We start from the raw sequence: 22,696 nt of genomic DNA, 5'->3' as shown, positions 1-22,696 counted from the left end.
ATTAATGATATTGACAGTAGCTGTTTTCCAGCTCTGGTTTCGTGCATGTTGCTGTTCTTAAACAGAACGGAGCTGTGACACATCTGTTAGACCTTCTTCTACCACACTGAGAAAGTCAAAACGCCTGCTGGAAGGAGAGCCGGCAGAGTGAAGTGACTCACCAGATCTGTCAGCCGTTTACTTTTATAAATTCCCTTTTCTGTTAAAGACACCGTCAGCGTTGATCCACATAGAAACATGTGGATCCCCTTCAAGAGGTGAGCTACGAAGGCGTGTCCCTTTTAACCTGCTACGTCACCATGGTAACTGATGCTGCACCTGGTCTGGAGGAGGTTCTGTTCAGAGTTTAACTCAGGTGTAAGAAGCGTCACCGTTCTCTCTGAGCAATTTAGATTCTTGCCTGAAGAAATACATCACATCTCGAAAGCTGCTGATCGATATGTTGGTAATACAATGAACGAAGCTGAGCGGTTACAGCAGCACCGACTGTATGCGTTGCGTTGCCATGGAAACCAACATGAATCCAGTTGTTTATGGAGTAAATATAAAGACTGTATGTTTTCACACTGCAGCTATGACAACTCAGATTAGAAAACTGATTCGTCTGCTGCTGTTTATTTCATGGAAAATTAAATCAATGACATTAATTTAATTTTGATTTAAACTAAAGTGGTTTCCACGTATCTTCACCACAGGGCTGAATTTGACCCGAAAGACACTTTTTATTGTCGTGTTTGAAGTTTAAGAACTTTAATGATGCCGCTGAGCTCTTATTCTGCTTCATCAGTCCATTAATGTGACGACATTCTGCCATTAAAGACATCGGTCATTGTTATGTTTATGTTCCTCCAGGTTTTATTCAGACGTACGGTGACAGACACACAGTATGATGTTTGTTATTCATTCATGTTCCAGGTGATGTGTGATACTGACTAAATCTACACTATTAGCAGCTGATCAAACTCTCCAAATAACTAACAGCTGAGTTTATTTATTTATACAACAGTGACACTGAAGCTCAGGACTCAATCTGAGGACGGCTGTGATGATCTAGCTACTGATCGCATAAAGGTGAGTCGCGTTCTCTCTTTGGAAATGGAGATCATGTTGATCCTGCTGCTGCCTGAAGCTTTAATAAACTCAGACTCCTACAAACAGCTGGAAGGACAAACTAAACTGGGATTCTGTGGCCTGACTCACCATCAGATCCTGACCTTAATAATTTAGAATTATCAGAATTAATAATGTGACCGATGTTGATGTTCCAAATGTTCCAAATGTGTGGAGGAAAAAAAACCAAATGACATTTATTGCAGTGTTGTTGTCATGGTAGTGAAGTTTTACTATTATGGATTTAATTCCGTCACCGAACAGAAATTGTAGAGATTTTAGCACAAACTGCCCTCTGTGATGTTTTTGGACATCAGCTTTTACGATTAACAGTTTTCCACTAGCACTCCTCTCCTGCCTTACTTGCGGTAACGATCAAATTGTCAAAGTTTGCTGTTCATCATAATTGTAAATGTTAACAACACATTCCCTTTGAGTAGATGGAACACAATCTGTCAGTCCTGTGTCGAGGGAAAGTCACATGAAACATCCCTTTTTATGTGAAACCTGGCTAGCAAAGAAAGCTGATACCCGCTTCATCATGTCTGATTGGGGTGTGAGGTTCTGTTGAGTCAGCTAAAGCAAAGAAAGCCAGGTTTTGTCAGATTTGCTTCATCGTACCCCCCTCTTGATCTGACCTTGTTTTACTGTCATCAGTTTATGTTGTGGTCATCAGTTTGAATTGTCTCTACAACTCTAAATCTTGTATTATGTGCCATAAATTCCAGATTATAAGCCACAACTTTGTTCACACGCTTTGAACTCTGCGGCTTAAACAATGATGCGGCTAATTTATGGATTATTGCGATTTTTACGAATTTGCCTCGTGACCAAAGTGACATTGAGAGCGACAACGAAAGAGAGACTGAGGAAGTGTGTGATGAAGTAGTTCTGAGGCTGTTCAACTCTGACACTGAGGAAGACGACTTTAGTGGTTTTAGTGCAGGAGGAAGATGAAGATAGAGATCAATGACTTTTCATGGTAGGCTGCTGTAGTTTTTATTTTCTTAACCAGCCGTGTTACAGGCACTGTCAGGAAAAAAGCATTTATGTATTTGTGTATGTCGCCGGTACGTAGTTAATTAAAAGTTTAAAACATCTTTCTGTGTAAATATCTCATGTTACAGCGTGGACACCTGCAGCTTATAGACAAGTGTGGCCTGTATATGTACAAAACTTGTTTTCTTTTTAAAGTTAGTGGGTGCAGCTTGTATTCAGGTGTGCTCATAGTCTGGAATTTACGGTACTGATGTTTACACTTTGCGTCAAAAATAGAAGACTCTAAATGACTTAAATCATCCGTGAGACTCGCTCGCTACTAACTCAACAATACCGGTCCATCAGAGCAGATGAACAAAACNAAAATAACATATTTTCTGCATTTCCATTTTGGATTTTTAGCCTTTTCCACTACTGGAGATGCCTGTAATTCTGAAATCTGAAACAGAAACGTAAATAAAAAGCCAAAACTGTTCAGACCACACCGTCCTGCTATTACACGCTACCAGGTTCATTTTCTAATTAAAAGGATAATTGTATAGTTTTAAAAACCACATCTGCTAATCCATCTAATCAGGTGTTAGTATTTATTGTCACACAGCGTTGCCATTTAGCAGCGATCCTTTTTCACTGAGGAAGGAGACAACGATTTAATCAAAACAAGATTAAAACTGTTTATGACTTAATTAAAAGCTGCAGATATCTGAGGAACTGAGAGACATCTGAGCAGACTGACGAGCTCTTCTCCAGGTGACGCCGGGCCCTTTAGACGCTAAAAATGCCAGAAAAAGTCCTGATACAAGTCTGTAGGATGTAAAGATACCACAAGGCTCTACTAGATCTGGTCACATTCTGCAAACCAGCCTGTTTCTGTGGCCGTTCTGACCCACAGTTCTCTGCACAGTTAAAGACTGTCAGAGCTTAAGGAGCAACATGACGACAGCTGAATGCAGACAACATGCAACACACTGTAAAGGTCGCTGCAGTACATACAGAAAGAATACGATGTGGCGCACAGGATACGACGTCGAACTCACTGTGAACGAACACACGTGACCCGATCAGTAACGAGACGCTGCAAAGTCACACGAAACCCTGATGCAGCTCCAGTGCTGTAAACACGCCCAGAGTGGGGAACAGGAAGCTCTAATTACAACAACACATGTATCCAGAGGTTAAATGAACAGCTCCAATCTGTTGCTCGGCTACAAATCAAAGCTACAAGTAAAGGACTGGACTGTAAATCCGGCTTTATTGACCCACAGAGAACCTTGGTCACATTGGAGTCTGATGGGTGCACAATAAAGCTGCTGATGTTGACGGGCAGGGATCACGTCTGAAGTTAATAATCCATTTAGGCCACAAGCAAATAATATATCACACCGTCATCTACTTTAGATTAGAGGAGTTTTTTTCTGGCTGCACCTCGTTATCATTCAGCGATCGGGGAAAAAACCCCCAAAGTATTCAGAGTATTTCTATTTTTGTTTTGGGCGTCGCTGAGCTGAAGATGCAGCGACGATGTTCCTGCATGACCGTGATGAGGGTCATTTGTTTAGGTGGAGGGAAACAGAACCAAGAAGTCCTGCTTTACTGCACAATCTCTGTCCAAACGTGTCTTTTTCAGTGTTTAGGTGCTGCTTGGAGGTTGTTGTTGTTGTTTATCATTTTGAAAAGCGAGTGTTTGTGGAACACGGAGCAGAAATCAGGTGAGCAACTCTTCATTTGTTAAATTAAATTTTGAAGTCAATTTAATAGTATGAAAAAAACCCCACTGTATCACATGAGCAACTTTATTTAAATCCCAGAAGATCTATTAAATCAGTCACAAGCTGATCCACATACTGCTGACTTGCCATTCTTGTTTGTTTTGAATCATCTCTACACCCTGATATCCAGTAAAGGGTTAATTCTTCAGTCTCATAGACAGTTTGGGTTAAAGTGAAGCCTTACTGGAGCACATGATGCTGCCAGCAGAGAGGCTCAGTGAGAGCAGGACGGGAAAAACACAGCAGAAACCACTAGATGTCACTCTCACTACTTAGATGTGATGCTGACTGAGCTGCTGCTGCTGGCGGTTTGGGAGCCTCGACTAAATTCCTTCAGGAGAACACAGCGATGATAAAACAACACAGTCATGATCATAATGGATATAAACACATTGCTGCTGCTTTAAAAAAACAAAAACACACACATAGTGTTGATGAAATATGCAAAGACATCGAATAGTCTGAGGTACCAATGTACACGGTGGTGATCAGGGATTGTTCACTGCGTTAAAAAATAAAAACAGCTCTGATGGTGACGAGGTGACGAGGAGACGAGGTGATGAGGTGTGCGGGCTCACAAAACTCCACCTGGAATATTCTATCTGGGGTCATGACACAGAAGGATCGGGTCAACAAGGCCTCGCTACTGAGTCACGACGGGAACGTGCTCTCATTGGTGACGGGTGCATGAACAACGGCTACGAGAAGAAGAAGAAAAACTGAGGTCATCCAGGTCAAAAGATGGAAGGAGAGAGGAAACGAAGCTTCTCCCCCCACTTCCACTTAGCTGAACTGTAATGGCTGCGTTTATGTGTCTCTGCCCAGCGGGGTGAGGATGAGAGGAAAAAGAAAAGGGACGGGTGTATTAACCTGTCGTTGTGTCGCGTTAAACTCCACCACGCTTGAAAGGCGTGATGGAGGCGGGGGGGAGGATGGAGAGGAGTGCAAAGGAGGTAGAGATGGAGAGTCAAAGGGTGAGTTAGGAGAAGGAGGACGGAGATAGAAATGAGAAGGTGAGGCGGCGGCGGCGGCGGCGGCGTGTCCCTCTCTTTTCTCACTCTCTCTCTCTATCGGCCGTCACCCTGACAGGGCCGGTAATTGGACGTGGACCTCTCTCTCCCTCTCTCTCTTCTTTTCTCTTTCTGCGTCTCTGTCTGTCTCGCTCTCTCCCCCGTGGCTCTGCTCCTCAGCGGGAGCCTTGGGGCCCGGAAATAGCTGATGACAAGATAGCGGCTGCCTTTCATTCTGCTCAAGGTTACCCCACCCTTCCATGACAGGCGCAGGCGGAGGAGGAGGAGGAGGAGGAGGAGGGCGAGCGGGGGTATTTAGGTGGCTGTTTGCTTAAACCTGCGCTCGTGTGTTGACGAAAAGTCTTCTTACGTCCCCTTTTTCTTTCCGGTTGACCTTCTGCTTTTCGAGTGGATGCTGGAGTGAAACACACACACGGAGGCGACGGCCTCGAGGTTACGCTGAGGAGCTCCCGGCGCCGCCAAGGTGTGACAACATGGATCATCTTACTCTAAAAAAATAGATGTCAAACAAACACACAGTCCTCTCCTCCTCACACCGACAGCAGGAACTGTTCCTGCTCGGGCGGTTTTTTCACCCAGGTCCCGAGGCCCGTTTCCTGCAGCGATCTGAACCACTGCTGCTTCGCTGTCTGGTACGGACGCGCCGCCATCTTGGCCTCGCAGTACATGAGCTGGCGGTCCGCCGAGCCGGACACGTGGATCCCCAACTGGAGAGGGCAGAGAGGAAAGGAGGGAAAAAAGAAAAGAGAAGAGTCAGATAAAAGCGACATGAAGACAGGGAGGAGAAAAACAAAGAGGGAGGGATGAAGCCGGGGCAGAGGGGCTAAAGGTTTAGTGAGGTTTAGTGGTGGTGGAGGGCTGAGGAGGAGGAGGAGGAGGAGGAGGAGGAGAAGAAGAGCGAGCAAAACAAAACGAATGAGCCGGCACAAATGCATTTGGGTGGGGCTGGGGAGGGGTGGGGGGCTTCAACAGCTGTGTAATCTCCCCATTTAAATTTCACAAGCAATTGAACATTCTCTGTGCTTTTTGTGCATTCCTATTGTCGCGAGGGGAAACAATGAAGATCGGCGGAGAGACAAGTAGGGAGAGAGAGAGGGAGAGAGCAAAAGTTTCTTTTGGAGATTAGTGCGACTGCTCTTGCGTGGCCCTTATATACGGCGCGCAGGGAGCACTTAGGGTGGGGGCCTCCTCGAGTACTTCTCCAAATAATTATGGTTTCATAGTCATTATGCTTTAACGGCCGCCATTTGGCGATGCAGGCAGTGTCTGTTACATAAAGTTTCAGGATGGAAATGAAAGTGCGGCGGGTAAAGATCCGAGCTGCCAGTTTTTGATAAGCCGCATAGACAGCAGATGTTGCCAGGCCGACAAATTTATCGACGGCAGGGAGGAAATTCCACGTTTCCTCTGTTACGCGGCGCTCTGTGACTCGGATTCTGATGCTCGTGTTTGTGCCTTTTGACTGCTGGCATGCATCTCTGCAGTTAATGTCGCCGTGGCGCTGGCTGTGTGAGGCCCGACGCATATTGTTTCTGACAACAGCTGAGTAATGCCTCTCGTGCTTTCCTGCGTTCGCAGGCAGCAGACACGTATTCACACCAAATGTGCTTATTGTTCAGGCTCACATTCATTAAATAGTATTTTTCTCCAACAAGTAAAAGACACAGAGTGGAAGGTCTTTTTTTAATTAACTTTTAAATGAGTAGAACTTCATCCACAGCAGATATTTCCAAATGTCATAACAGGCAAGAGAGCGGCGTAATTAATGATATTGACAGTAGCTGTTTTCCAGCTCTGGTTTCGTGCATGTTGCTGTTCTTAAACAGAACGGAGCTGTGACACATCTGTTAGACCTTCTTCTACCACACTGAGAAAGTCAAAACGCCTGCTGGAAGGAGAGCCGGCAGAGTGAAGTGACTCACCAGATCTGTCAGCCGTTTACTTTTATAAATTCCCTTTTCTGTTAAAGACACCGTCAGCGTTGATCCACATAGAAACATGTGGATCCCCTTCAAGAGGTGAGCTACGAAGGCGTGTCCCTTTTAACCTGCTACGTCACCATGGTAACTGATGCTGCACCTGGTCTGGAGGAGGTTCTGTTCAGAGTTTAACTCAGGTGTAAGAAGCGTCACCGTTCTCTCTGAGCAATTTAGATTCTTGCCTGAAGAAATACATCACATCTCGAAAGCTGCTGATCGATATGTTGGTAATACAATGAACGAAGCTGAGCGGTTACAGCAGCACCGACTGTATGCGTTGCGTTGCCATGGAAACCAACATGAATCCAGTTGTTTATGGAGTAAATATAAAGACTGTATGTTTTCACACTGCAGCTATGACAACTCAGATTAGAAAACTGATTCGTCTGCTGCTGTTTATTTCATGGAAAATTAAATCAATGACATTAATTTAATTTTGATTTAAACTAAAGTGGTTTCCACGTATCTTCACCACAGGGCTGAATTTGACCCGAAAGACACTTTTTATTGTCGTGTTTGAAGTTTAAGAACTTTAATGATGCCGCTGAGCTCTTATTCTGCTTCATCAGTCCATTAATGTGACGACATTCTGCCATTAAAGACATCGGTCATTGTTATGTTTATGTTCCTCCAGGTTTTATTCAGACGTACGGTGACAGACACACAGTATGATGTTTGTTATTCATTCATGTTCCAGGTGATGTGTGATACTGACTAAATCTACACTATTAGCAGCTGATCAAACTCTCCAAATAACTAACAGCTGAGTTTATTTGTCTATACAACATGACACTGAAGCTCAGGACTCAATCTGAGGACGGCTGTGATGATCTAGCTACTGATCGCATAAAGGTGAGTCGCGTTCTCTCTTTGGAAATGGAGATCATGTTGATCCTGCTGCTGCCTGAAGCTTTAATAAACTCAGACTCCTACAAACAGCTGGAAGGACAAACTAAACTGGGATTCTGTGGCCTGACTCACCATCAGATCCTGACCTTAATAATTTAGAATTATCAGAATTAATAATGTGACCGATGTTGATGTTCCAAATGTTCCAAATGTGTGGAGGAAAAAAAACCAAATGACATTTATTGCAGTGTTGTTGTCATGGTAGTGAAGTTTTACTATTATGGATTTAATTCCGTCACCGAACAGAAATTGTAGAGATTTTAGCACAAACTGCCCTCTGTGATGTTTTTGGACATCAGCTTTTACGATTAACAGTTTTCCACTAGCACTCCTCTCCTGCCTTACTTGCGGTAACGATCAAATTGTCAAAGTTTGCTGTTCATCATAATTGTAAATGTTAACAACACATTCCCTTTGAGTAGATGGAACACAATCTGTCAGTCCTGTGTCGAGGGAAAGTCACATGAAACATCCCTTTTTATGTGAAACCTGGCTAGCAAAGAAAGCTGATACCCGCTTCATCATGTCTGATTGGGGTGTGAGGTTCTGTTGAGTCAGCTAAAGCAAAGAAAGCCAGGTTTTGTCAGATTTGCTTCATCGTACCCCCCTCTTGATCTGACCTTGTTTTACTGTCATCAGTTTATGTTGTGGTCATCAGTTTGAATTGTCTCTACAACTCTAAATCTTGTATTATGTATCGTAATTTCCAGACTATAAGCCGCGATTTTTTTCAACACGCTTTGAACTCTGCGGCTTAAACAATGATGCGGCTAATTTATGGATTATTGCGATTTTTACGAATTTGCCTCGTGACCAAAGTGACATTGAGAGCGACAACGAAAGAGAGACTGAGGAAGTGTGTGATGAAGTAGTTCTGAGGCTGTTCAACTCTGACACTGAGGAAGACGACTTTAGTGGTTTTAGTGCAGGAGGAAGATGAAGATAGCGATCAATGACTTTTCCTGGTAGGCTGCTGTAGTTTTTATTTTCTTAACCAGCCGTGTTACAGGCACTGTCAGGAAAAAAGCATTTATGTATTTGTGTATGTCGCCGGTACGTAGTTAATTAAAAGTTTAAAACATCTTTCTGTGTAAATATCTCATGTTACAGCGTGGACACCTGCAGCTTATAGACAAGTGTGGCCTGTATATGTACAAAACTTGTTTTCTTCTTAAAGTTAGCGGGTGTGGCTCATATTCAATGGTCTGGAATTTACGGTACTAATGTTTACACTTTGTGTCAAAAATAGAAGACTCTAAATGACTTAAATCATCCGTGAGACTCGCTCGCTACTAACTCAACAATACCGGTCCATCAGAGCAGATGAACAAAACACGAAATTCACCCTGAATCTGAACTCAGTCACGTTTCTGACTGTTGCATCAGGGTAACGGTCGGATGTTTCTTAGCTAAATGCGTCGTGTGAGTTCCGGTGTGAGCCTCACCTTGCGGTACAGTCTGCTCCAGCGGCTGAACAGGGCGTGCTTGCAGAGGCGCGAGGCTGTCCCTGAGTCCCGTCTCCGTCCCGTCGCCGTGTTGACCACCTCCAGCTGCGCGTCGCCCAGCGTCCAGTTGACGCTCACGCACGAGGCCTTCCCCGGCTGCTGGTACTCGGCACAGCTCAGCCCTACAGGGGGAGACACCGGCACCAGGTCGGTGAGTTTGACCTCCACAACATTCAAGGTGTCGCCCTACAGGTGATCCAAATTATCTTTACTCGGAAAAACAAAACATTTCATAGAAGCCTTCAAAGCGTAATGCACCTGTGAGCGGAAATTTGCAACCGTGTGTTTTTTCCTTTCAAACCGCCACTTTGTTGTTTCGTTTAACCTTCCTTCACCCTTGCCTCGCTCTTTCCCCGAGGCTGATGGCAGACATAAAGTTTTGCAGCGCTGCAAAAAGCCAAGTCAACCCGGGCCTGAAACTGCATGGCTGTTTATGTGAAGCTTTGATACACCCTCAGAGACAAAGGGGACCGGAGAGGGAGGGCTATCAAACACGTGAGCGATGTGTTCCTGCCTTTGTACGAGCGCTTGTCTGCGCCGGCGTTCCCGCGGTTAACCATGTTTGAGTGTCGCCGGCTATATGGGCTGTAAATATTATCTCCAGTCACAAAGATCAATCGCTGCCTACACTGGACAGTCTCTCCGTTCTGCCCTCTCTGCCTTTCTCTCTGAAATAATTAGCCTCGCCAGCAAAGCACACAAAGCGATCGGCGGAGGAAAGAGAAAGAGAGACGGCGGTGGAGGGAAAGTGGAGGTGAGCGGCGGTCACATTGGGTTCCACCAGGAGAATCAGCTGTCTGCGTTGAGAGCACAGGTGTTGGCAGAGGTGCTGGGCCTGTGGCGGAAATGGAGCTGACAGTGGGGTGAGAAACAAATGAGGGCTCGGGGCAAAAATGTCCTTTCGAGGCCTCCGTGGGTGTTTCACAGGAGCCAGTCTCCCGGTGCATGGAACAGACAAGTTTTGATTTACACCTGATTGTACAGCCTGAAGCCGGAGGAGATCTGGAATCACACAGGACACGGGTCTGCCAGAAGCTTCCAGCCAAGGTATAGTCTATATCAAGCTGTATATTTTTTATTACTTTAGCTCATTTTTATTTATTTTGACGTAGGTCCTGACTGAGATCATTAATACGTGTTGACCCAGATGTAAAGAGAGCAGCATAATATATAGAAGGATGATCAACCATGAAACTAGTCCTACCTCGACATTTCTATTTCTTGCAGAGTCTTAGAACGTATGATGCTCAGATAGCCTGGCTCCGTAGATATAATAAGCCTACCAGCATTGCTAAAGCTCACAAATCAACACACCATATCTTTATTCTTTAATCTGAAGTTTAATGTTGTTGCTGATGCTTTGCTATGTTTCACTGGGGTTCTGGTGGACTGAAATAGCAAAAAGCTTTAGACATCTGTGCTGCTTTTGATGTTCTACAGGTAACAGGTAATAATTTTCAGAACATTTTAGCATTGTAAATGTTCTTCTTCTCTTAACATTGATGAACATGGCAGCCAATATTATGCTAAGCTTACTATCAGGTGAAGAAACGAAGCAATTTCTAGGCATTTTTTTTGGCTCCTGTCACATTTTTTAAAATCATTTTTAACTAAAACATAAAGTCCTGCACCTGTATGGAAACAGCACAGACCAGGACACAGTTAGAGTGTCATACATCCATATATAGATATGTTACCAAAATGGAAAAACAAAAAAGTAGAAACAACATTTTTCTAAGTGGTCATGCATGTTACCTTCACTAGAACAAAAAACAAAAAAAAACAAAAACAAACTGTGTCTCTACATACTGTAGATATTTACTACTTACATTTCTACAACTCAACAAACTCAGTGTCTTTCATGCTACTTTACACATAAAGTCAACAAAGATATTTCACCATTTGGTGGATGCAGCTTCATCAGTCAGTAACATTTTATTATTATTATTATTATTTATTTATTTTTACATGATTTGGTGTAAAAAAAAAAGTGTGTATTCTGGACAAATGTTTGAATGAGGATGAAGTATCACGATCTCATGACTCGTTTGAAGACAGTCAAAGTGCTGAAAGTCCAATGATTCCTTCTGTTTTACTCATAAATGGTGTCATTTTGAAGTTGGTTCTAGAAGACAACATGCCTTTCACTGCCAGTTGGGGTATTTGGGGCTCAGAAGGTAATATTTAACTTCCCTGGGGCTGATATTGCAACTGTGTGTATAATGTTTTGTAAATGACTTAATTGTGAAGCCTGAAAAGAGTGTATGTAATCTATACTGTTTTAATTAAGTCTTCCTTATTTCCAAAATCATAAACAAAATCAGTAAAAACAAGAACAAAGAAATAACCCTGTAACTCTAAAAAAAGATTTCTGCCATCAAGTCAAACCTCACATTGTTAATTTAACTAAATATGCAAGTGTCTGTATCACAGATCTATATGGCGTTTGTAACAGACTGAACAGCATAAAACCAGTTCAAAGCTCATTAGACCTCCGTGGACTAACATCATGCTGACACATGAGCAGCAGCAGCCAATGACGTGTTTCCATGTAAACACCTGCATGTTGTCTCAGTATGTCTTTAAAGAACCACATGTGCTCCTTTAACATTATATTCACTGTAAAGCTGTACAACTGTCTTGAGAGAGGAATTGCTGTCTCAGATTCCAGCTTGACTTCCAACCAGCTATTAGCTACATGAAGGTGCCTTCGTAGGAAATCAGCCGGCAGAGTCTGCGTGACGGGCGAACAACAGTTGCCTCTGATCTCATCGTCTGACTGGCAGCTTGTTATAATCCAATACCTGATCTACAATGCCACAATACATGCCCGCAGATCATCTCCCCTCCTTTCCACGCTCATTTTCCCGTCTTCACTCTTCCATTCACCAATCTCACCTCTTCTTTTCTGTTGCTCCTTGGAACTGGAATGAATTGCCTGCCACAGTAACAATCCTCCAAGTCTCTTATTACCCATCTCCTCTCTCTTGTGCACACGCACCTCTTTGAACAAAAGGCCCTCCTATCCATCCTGCCTTTTTTCCCTTTCCTCTCACTCCATTCATGCCTCATTTCATCCCTTCAATGGGCTTGACTCCTCTGTTTCTGTAATAGCCAATTTGATTTTTCCTTCATTGAAGACTTGATCAATTTCTCTTCTGGGAAGTGGCAGACATGAAAGAGGCAGAATTAGAGCCTTTGGTTATGAGATTCGTAACAGTACAGTACACATGCCCACGGCTTAATATCTCAGGCTGCTGTGTTTATGTGTACACACTGCATCTGTCCTGCATTATTACTGGAGCACTGCAGGGCTTCCAGATGTGGAGCAGCAGAGGAGAGGCAACAGTTATGTGGAAGGATCAGACTTTATCAGGACTGTGAATGAAAGGCTGCTGGTTCAAATCCCTGAAACACAAATTTTGGCTATTTTTTTTAAGGAAAATATACAACTATTGAGGGCAGTTATCCAACAGAGTACGACATAAATATATACTGCTTTAACAAGAAACACCTCTTGATATCATGCAGTCCATTAGCACCACTAAACATGACCTTAAAGCTAAAACACATAATCGAATACAGACTTTATGAGCATCATAAAAATGGACTTATATGTTGCACTGGATTGCATTCGACATAATTAATTGCAAAATGACTGTATTTTGACGTGTTACAGCAGCTACTAAATATGTGGCACGTTTAAGTTCAGAGGATTGTTGCTTAAAGGCACCTTTAATAGAGCAATATTGTACATGCAGGCTAATGTAGCCAGGAAGGCACAGATCTACAATATAGAGGAGACTAAGGCCACGTTCACACATAGCCGGGTATTCACAAAAACAGATCTACGTTTTCAAAAACAGAACATTCTTCACATCAGATTGTTTTCAAAAAAATCTTCGTTTACATGAACCTGCATAAACACGTCGTTTAGATTTGCTATGAGCTGCCCAACCTATAGGGGGCAGTGTAATGAGACGTATAAAGCCATGCTAGCCAATCAGAATCCTGGAAAAAACCCAACAACGAATGGCACGAATTACTTCCTGTTACTTCAACGATAATGGGTCGTTTGTTTGGCCCAACAGAGACGTGGAGCTGCTCCTAAATGTGGTGTTAGAATATAAAACAAGTAAAATACTTGATTTCTATCACAGTAGCCAAACTGTAAACATGGTCGCACACACGTGATGATGCTTTTGTCGCATACTGTGACGTCAAACTCCGTCTCCTCGTGTCTACATGCAAACGTAAAGACAGAGTTTTTCCAAATCTCCACTGTGGCCGGAGTTTTCAGATATGATCAGTGACTCGTAGCTTCGTTTATGTTTAAACCAAACGCATTGAAATATCACCGCTTTAGCTGCATGTAAATGGAGACACAGGACCGCCAGCTCCTCAGGACAAGACTCCAACCTCCTTTGAGGACAACAATGTTGTTATTCTGGAGTGAGAGGACAGATGATCTGAGAGAGGAGGGAAGGAAGACATCCGTGTTAACCTGGAACACTCTAAATAGACGAGGAGGTGTGTGACACCACTTATCAGGTACTGATAATGCAGTCCTGAGGAAGCTTCACCACCATCAGCACCTTGAGTCATCCCTCACCTGGCAGTTTCACAACCAATCCCACCTGGAGGCTGTGAGTGTTGGCTTGTTAGCGGGCCATGAGCCATGTGAGATACGTATATGTGGGACTTCTCATCAGTCAGTCAGAAGTGAAGAAGCTTCTGCAATGAGGTGAAATAACTGGAAATGGAGCTGTGACACAAATCAAAGTAATGTAATTGGTAAACCATTTGCATTATTAAGTAACTTTCCGAACAATGAACCCGCATCAGAGTTCACATCAAGTCTCCTCTGATGCTGAATTCCAACTTCATGCAAACACAAACACGAGACCACAGAACAAAATGACTTTTTCAACAGGGAAAATCTGGATTGTAAAAAGCCGACGTGGCGGGGCGTAGCTGTAAAAACAAGCGTGATCCCTCAGCCAACTCCAAAACTCCGACAGCAGCGGAGAACGATCATTATTAATGTTTCCTTTATCTGCTGCTGTTCCGATTCCTCTTATCCCGAAACAACAAAGCCCCGCCACAGTTTGTGTTTGGCGAACAGCAGGACGAGAGTGAAGGACAAGTCGGTCCATCGATGTGTTTGGCCCTCGGGGTTCAGGTGGAGCTGCTTTGGCTGCGCGCGATAAGAGCGGGCTGTGCGATCCCCAGGAATTTCCTCTGGGGGTGTTGCTTTTAAATAACCCTGGACTCACAATAGCTGGGGAGCTCATCAGAGCCAATGAAAGGAGGGTGGAGGGGATGAGAGGAAGGCGGAGGGAGAGATATGCGAGCAGACATCTGAATGCAAGCGAAGCCCCGTCTTCCTTTATTCCCTTCCTCCCTTACTGTCTCCGCCTCTTTCCCTCTCCCCTCGGCCTCTCTCTCTCTCTCTCTCCGTCCAGGCTCCCTTCAGATTGAATGGCTGTCCGATAAGGGCTGTGATTACATTGATTTGGTGTAGGGCCATCTCCACTGTCTGTCCATCTCCCTCCCTCCCTTCCTTCACCCTTCTACCCTTCAATAGACTGTTGCTACTCAAACTACTTCGGGTGCAAAGATCTGACAGTTCGGGACCCACACACACACACACAGAAAACACACAGTCGTCGGCGTGAAGCGTGTCGGACGCCGGGGCAGAGCATTTACAGGGCACCTCAGGAAACAGTGTGGAGGACATTGTGCAGCATCAGTCTGGACCTAATGTGATGAAAAACACCTTTACGCTCATTAAACAAACTGTGTACTTACTGTGAGGTTTATAATAGTTATAATGAATCTAGGAGGTAAGTATGAAGGATGAGCAAGTGGATCATAGCTGACCATAACTCTCCAAATATTAACTGAAGCTTGTAATATCTAAAAGCAAAAAACTCCATTCGCGACAAGTCAAATGGCTCCATTTAAAAAGCTATTGAACAAATCATGAGAAATGCTCGCTGGTTGGAGGATTCGGTGATAAATTCATCCCAGCTATCACGACCAGAGGACAATTCAGCACAATTATTAATCTTGATGAGGACAGACCTCGCAAAAAAAAAAAATATTCCTCCTCATGGCGCCCAATTACCCAGAGAGCCCCGGTGCCCTTCAAGAAGTGCACCCGAAAACCTGACGCGAGCGGCGGCTGATGGCGGCGACGCGATGAAAGTATCGGATTCTTGTGTTGCATCTGTCACGATCTAATGTGTTTCCCTGAATGTGACTGTCACCGGCTTTGTTCTTATCAATGATCCCCAGCAACCAAACATGCCCTACATCTCGGCGCGTGTCTGTCGCTCAGCCGCTCTGACTGGCCTAGATCTGAAGTGATGGCTGGTGCAGTTTCTACAAGTTGGGTGTCATTCAGATCCTCTTCCAGCATTCATCTTCATTACAAACGGAAGCGTCGGGTCTCAGCGGAGCCCTGGAAGCAGACGTGCCAGACAACTTCTCAGTTGTTGCTTGTCTGGCTGGCACAATGTGAGCGCGGAGAGGGAGTGGTACGGGGGGTTTGGTAAGTGTGTTGGTGGGTGCATGTGTGGGCTCTGTTGTGATGCTTTGCTGGTGTCGTATTTATTAAAAAGAATCTCTTAAAATAGATTACTGTATACAGTACATGAGGATCTCTAGGTATTTAAAGTTAGGGTGTAATTTAACAAATTTTACAAAAAAGCTTCGAAATGATCCAAGCTGGTCAAGAAACAGTTTCACTACACGGCCTACGGATTACTAATTTGAGTTTTTCCACCACTCTCAAATGAATAAATAAGACAATAACAGATTTATATGACTCAGGTGTGTTTAAAACCGCCGTATTTCTCATTAATTATTACTATCGTGGCTTTATGGGTCATGCTGACTTTAAAATGCCCCCCTGTGTTGACGAGATCCGGGGAAATGAGACGCACAAAATGAGTGAATGGGGTGACTAATGCAAGCTTTAAAAAAAAAAGATTTTTACATTTTCAACATTCGCTTTCAAGTCTGACTGAAAGTAAACAGAGAAATTAGCTGCCTGGCATGGCCATTTTGCAAACCACATTAGGGATCTCCGTGTGGGGATACTTGCCAGCTGACCTAATCACCGGCATACTCATCTGCGCACGCTGATTCATTTGCATGTGTGAGGCTGGAAACTCAACAGCTAAATGCAACCGAGTCGACCACGGATAGTTCTGAATACATTTTATTCCTGATTTTTGCAAATCCTGCATTGTTTAAATCAATGTTTACATGCAAGCAGAGCTCTACTTTCCTGTTTATGTGTGCATAACTGCCCCCTGTAGGTTAGTGGAAAAACTTAGTCAAACTCAAATTTAGTCATACCGCTACGAGTGGCAAAAACCTCCATTTTTCATTTAAAACTTGCATACCCAATCATATCACTACTTAAATATCACTTTTGAAATAATGCTAGTGTCATAGAATACCACAAAACCTGCTAATTTGTAACCAGTCTAACAACACAACCTGCTGTCCACACACTAGATTCGCTGCTTTTTCAGACAGCTTCCATTTCCTGTTCTTCACAGTTCCAACTTTTTCAGGACAGAGCAAAGGCCATTCAAAATAAAATCAACTAAATCTGAAAAAGGTCCCACCTGACTGCCCCAGAAGCAACTGTTACAAGCCTCTGAAGTACGTATAGACCTGTAGAAATTTCATGTCTTTTTAATTTGTATTATTTTATCTGGGGCTGCAAGGTGGCTCTGTGGTTATTGCCGTTGCCTCGCAGCAAGAAGGTCGCCAGTTCGCGTGAGGACACCCGGGATCTTTCTGCGTGGAGTTTACATGTTCTCTCCGTGCAGCGTGGGTTCTCTCCGGGTTCTCCGGCTTCCTCCCACAGTCCAGAAACATGTTGAGGGTAATTGGTGATTCTAAATTGTCCGTAGTGAGTGTGCTTTAAAAAGTGCATTTTGGGTAAAGCTTCAAGGCTCACATCAGGTCGTTGATCAAAATGACTTGTTTCTATCTACATTTTGATACCAGGCTCATCTTCTGGCCGGGATTCCTTCTGTGACCTGTACCTGTTGCAAAACCTTTAACATCATCAAACTTCCAGCAGAACCTTCAGTATACTGCAAGGACATGTGAATGAATTGAACTGTGCATACAGTCGTCCCTCCGGCCGTATATTTCAGAATGTAATTTACTTTATTGTTAGATGTGTGGCTGTCTGTGTTGTGTCGTGTCGTACCACTGAGCATCGGCTGGTTGCGTCGGTACGTCGCCGGCAGCGGGCCCAGTCTCTCCTGCCGCTGGTTCAGAACTCTGCCCAGGTGACCCGTGTGGCGCAGGCTGCCCACAGTGACGCTGTGCAGGTACAGAGGCTCCACAAAGTGACTGAGCAGCGCCCCCTGCAGGCCCAGGATGTTCCACCTGAGGGGAGGGAGGCGGAGAGAGGAGGATGAGTGGCGTGGACGAAAAGGAAAAAAGGAGGGAAAGGCAACAGTTGGGGGAAGGGAGACGGAGTAGATCGAGGGAGGCGGCGAGAGAGACACATGTGAGAGCTTCGATGACAGGTAGAGACAATTTGATCATTATCTTGATGTGGGACGTGATGAATAACAGCCGCTGGACTGACAGCACACACACACACACACACACACACACACACACACACGTCCTCTTCCCCCAGAGATACAAACCATCATCACCAACAACAACACTGCCAAAGGTCAGTACATCAGCATTCATTACATGGAACAACACATTACCATGTGTGCATTCATCAGTGCCACGGAGGTTAATGCACTGCATGGGGCTGCAGGAGAGCCTCCGTCGACTGCTCAGTGCGAGGGCCCGTCACCTCAGGGTTTGTTTAGGGAGATCCACCAGTGACACAAAATCACTGTGGGGCTAATCCTGCAGGCTGCTACTGTAGCCAGCTGGTCATGTGCCACCTACTGCTGAACCCCTCCTCCTCCTCCGTTTAAGCAGCAGATGCTAATTTATGGATAGAAAATGATAATTACCGTGTTTATTATCATTCCTGCCCTTCATCGAGGCAGCGGAAGCCTGCTGCGTACCTGAGCTGTGTACTCTCCGGTGCATTGGACTAATGAACTTATGCGAGGCACAATCAGAGGCTCCACATTATGCTACTAATTTTTACATCATTGTTCTTTTTGTTAATCAATGTCTCTTTATCATGGATGCAATTACAGCGGCTGCTTGTGTTTTTTTTTTTTTTTTGTTTCCCCCCCTCGCAGGCTTAATAATCACTCATTACGGCTTCTTTTTTTGCTTCCCAAGCAGTCAATTAACATCAACGACTTTCTGGGAATCGCTAAACGGGCTCACGAGGCAGCGGCCGCCCGCCTCCGCTTTACCTGCAATCTGTCGGCAAGATCTGTCCTTCCCTCTCTAACGGAGAGGAGGAGCTTTGTTCAAAAAGCACACACACTCACGCACGCCACCTCTGCCAAAACAGAAATAGTTTAGCCTGAAATATTAATTTACCCAGAAAGCGACACCGTGAATCAGAAACATCTTCTAATCTCATGCAAGAAAAGACAGCCATCTGGCTCGGGTGTGTGAATCTAAAGAGAGGAGAGGGGAGAGACCTCTTCGTTCTCTCTCTCCATCTATCGTCTCCCTCCCTCCCCCGGTAAACGGCGACCATTAAAGTAATGTGTTCATCTGCATAAAACTGCAGTGGAATGGAGAACATCATCGTTATATGAAAGCCATTTAGGCTTCTCAATTAAATCCAGCTGTCGACTTCAAATCAAATATTTGCAAAAGGAGCTTCAGTGGGCCCGGCTTAAGATAACAAAACGATGATCATCAGGTGAAGCAATGATGACTGTTATCAAGGATGTTTATGATAAGAGCAAAGATCCTAATATCCCCTCTGGTCAGAGCTGAACTAACTATAATAAAGTGCAGGAAGTGAAGGAAGTGGGGAAATAAAAAAGTAATGGGAGGTTGCAAAATGAGTGTGACAGAGGACAAAAAGAGTATCCAGGGGATCACTTTAAGATTGCGGCAGTGTGTGTGTGTGTGTGTGTGTGTGTGTGTGGAGTGTGCGGCCTTAAGCTCCTCTCAGTTCCACCTTCCTCTCCTGACCTTGATAAACTGGCCCTCGGTGACCCACTCACTTTAACGACGGCCACCGATCATTTACAGCGATATATAAAGAAAGGGGGGAAAAAAAAAAGAACGGGAAGAGGAAGCCGTCTGGCCTGGCGGGATGGAGGGGAGAGGACGGCGGGAGGGAAGAAAAGCAGGGTGTCCCTTCTCCCTCCCCCGTCACTCTATTTTTTTGTAAAGTAATTGCTTTCACCCCTGTTGGTGACCTGGGTAGATTTAATCACACCATCTCCAGCCCTGGCCAACTGAATCAAATTGGTCAAATTAACAGCGGCTACGCAGGAGAAGGGTTCACCTTCTCTTGTGCTCTCTGCCGAGCTGAATCTGCCTCTTTCTCTCTGCGTTGGAGCCAGAACAGCCGCTCAGCTGTTGTCCTGCACGGCTCAGTTGGCACAGCGCGGTGCTTACTAAGCTAAATTCATGGCTTCGGCTCCCGTCGAGGCCCAGTCGTGGCAGAAAAACTGAGACTACACTAAACATTGATTTCGGATATTTCAGAAAATGTAACGTCAAGGGTGCACGGGAAGAATTACTATTGTGGAGTGTCTTTACTGTCGAAAACACTGAGTGTCTTTAGCCATGCTGGCAGCTTAGCTCTGGGGCTGCCAGTAGGTCAAACACTTTTTAAAAAACTTATAAGACTGCGTTGGATTTCGGTTCATGACAAATACTCTAAAAACTAAAGACAGCCTCATGTCCCACCCATAGTTTCTGTTTAGTGTAAAATAGCCAATGTCAATTTAATTTAATTTAATTTCCCTTCTGGGATAAATAAAGTATTTTTCATTTCATTTCATTTCATTAACATGTTAAACTAAATATTATTATGTAGCTTCACTATGGTGAGTTGTGTGTTTTAGCATGCTAATGCTAACTAATACATCTCAAAGCACTGCTGTGTCTAAATCCAGCTTCAGCTGCTGGTGTGGCTCCAGTAGAACTACTACTACTCACAATAATCACAAAAAATTAACCTCAAAGTACAGGTAGTTAACGAGTTATCAACATGCGCTAACAGTACGGTGTTTGTTCACAGGTGTGTCATTACTGCTGTTTAAACGTGGACCTAGGTGACTTTTGACAGAAGAAACAAGATATTCTTCCTTCTAGAGCAACAGTTGAATCTATGAGCCACAAAAAAAACACCATTTCCCACCATATACTCAATGGTATTGTGGCAAAAAACGCTATGAGGCCTACAGGCTACTTGTACTTTTATCTGTAAACACTAGTCTTGGTTACAAAAAGGGCTAATCATACGTGATTAATTAATTTATTTTACAAGATCTATCCAGATTCCCCATGATTTGATATGATGATACTTCCAGATATATTTACAATAGGCTTCATATCAAGGAAAAATGTATTATGAAGTTTTTACATGTAGCTCATGATAAAATGCTGGCACCACTGATATTCTTTCTCTATTGTGTTGGAGAGGTTGTGTGGAATTTAGAACCATGATGGTGGGATACTAAAATAAAAGACGTCCATGAATGGAATGGGACTAAGAATGAAAATAAATGTCATGGTTTTATTCACTGAGGTGTCTCCATGTGGTAGCCTACTACTGTCCAGGACCTCTGCTTGCTCACAATCATTTTTGAAAAAAGCAAATCCATTATTTTATGTTTATTTTTCATGATGTAACGTCAGTGCTCTGTTGGAAACTATGCAGACCTTTGCGGTAGTGTCGTATAGTTTGATATTTGTGAGCTGATATGAGATTTTGAGCCTTATTCAACCAAGAGTGTGAAAACAGTTGGAGAAATGACTAAGCAGTGGTAGTAAGATCTCACTTTGCCAAAGTTTGATCCGTCTTCATTACTACAGTATCTACAAACATGTGACAGGCATCATGACACACTTGTATGCTTCATATCTATTCAGTGAAGTGTTGAGGAGGAATTCAAACAAGACTAACAGCTGTTGAGATGGACACAGAGCTCCGTATAAAGATCCTAACTTTGATTAAAATTGATGTAAATTCTAAATTATTTACCATTTTTCCTCTCCAGCTCTGTGTTGCATAGGCAAGCAACCCAACTCGCTGGAATATGTAGAAGATACAGTTATCATGTGCATTTACTCTTCTACGCTTCTAACCGGCAAGTACATAAAGTCTTGTGCTGCTGATCTTCATATGCTCCATTTATAAGTAAGTAAAATAGCAGAGAGACGTGTTGAGCTTCATTGTTTGCTGACAGGTTACACCACAGGTCTGATTCTGCAGCTTCATTTGATGAGCAGTCCACTTCACTGTGATAAATACTTCAAGAGCAATTCAACACTTTTTTTTTCTTTTCTTTCTGAGGTGAATTTAGTAAAAAGTACAAGTTGAATCCATTAGCCACATAAACACCATTTCTCAGTTCAATGTGTTCAGTAGAATCACTGCCACATCCTTCCTTGATCCAACATCACTGGCAGCTTTTATGGTGATTTACTGTAACATCAGAAAACCTCAGATATAAGTTTCTCAAATTACGCGACACTGTGTGTTAGCGTCTACCGTCATGCTGCAGCCATGGGTCAGGAAAAAACAAAAAACTACACTGTGGTTCTTTAAAGCAGCCTTGATGCTGCTGATGTATCATACTTAAATATTCTGCATTCATAAACTGAATTCATTGCCCTTAATAAGGCTGCTGTAACTCTCTGAGGATCACGGTCCTCGCAGAACAGATGCTCTACAACCGAACAAGGACCAAATAGCCTCTTTTAGCTCAGCGTGAGAACGACTAAAATAATAACATATTGATTTACTCATAGGCACAGGAGAGTCAGTTCTCACCTCTCATACTGCGTCTCACTGCTTCACATTTAGAGTATAATTAAATATGGCGTAAGTGAATGTTATTGTACATATTTGTGCGTCTGTGTGCGAAAAGGAGCTCCGCCGTCTATGCACTCATGCCTCCGCTCTTCGCACATGGAGACAGCGCGAAAACGGAGGCGGAAGTGCAAAGCTGTCCTGATTTAGCGTCGCCATCTGTCCCGCACCGGTCTGCCAACATGTGGATGATAAGTTAACAATATAAGGACACACACAGGCCTCTTTGTATTATTTCTCGCTGTGGAAACTACAACCAGCAGCACGTTCAATCTGTCTTCAAATATTATTGAGTCATTGAATCTTCTTCGTACTAACACAGCAACAGCAGATATAAGGCAAAAAAAAAAGATTGTAAAGAAGTGATGCACTAAAATAACGTAGATCAGAGTCAACGAAAACAGCACAGCGACCTTGCCGTTAT

General features: G+C 43.8%; 1 protein-coding gene across 1 annotated transcript in view; it reads right to left on the bottom strand.

Moving 5' to 3' along the window:
• Nucleotides 1–5,439: 5,439 nt before the first annotated feature.
• Nucleotides 5,440–22,696, bottom strand: part of adarb2 (adenosine deaminase RNA specific B2 (inactive)) — a 244,419-nt gene continuing 227,162 nt past the window's right edge. The window contains exons 10-11 of the mRNA XM_008291184.1: nucleotides 9,243–9,424; nucleotides 5,440–5,616 (exon numbers count right to left, since the gene is read on the bottom strand). Coding sequence (XP_008289406.1) covers nucleotides 5,440–5,616; nucleotides 9,243–9,424 — 359 coding nt within the window. The remainder of the gene's footprint in view (nucleotides 5,617–9,242; nucleotides 9,425–22,696) is intronic.

Source organism: Stegastes partitus, unplaced genomic scaffold, assembly GCF_000690725.1.
Source record: "Stegastes partitus isolate 25-593 unplaced genomic scaffold, Stegastes_partitus-1.0.2 Scaffold724, whole genome shotgun sequence".
Taxonomy (NCBI): Eukaryota; Metazoa; Chordata; class Actinopteri; family Pomacentridae; genus Stegastes; species Stegastes partitus.
Note: the sequence above shows the minus strand (reverse complement) of the source record. Positions and strands in the feature narration are given on the sequence as shown.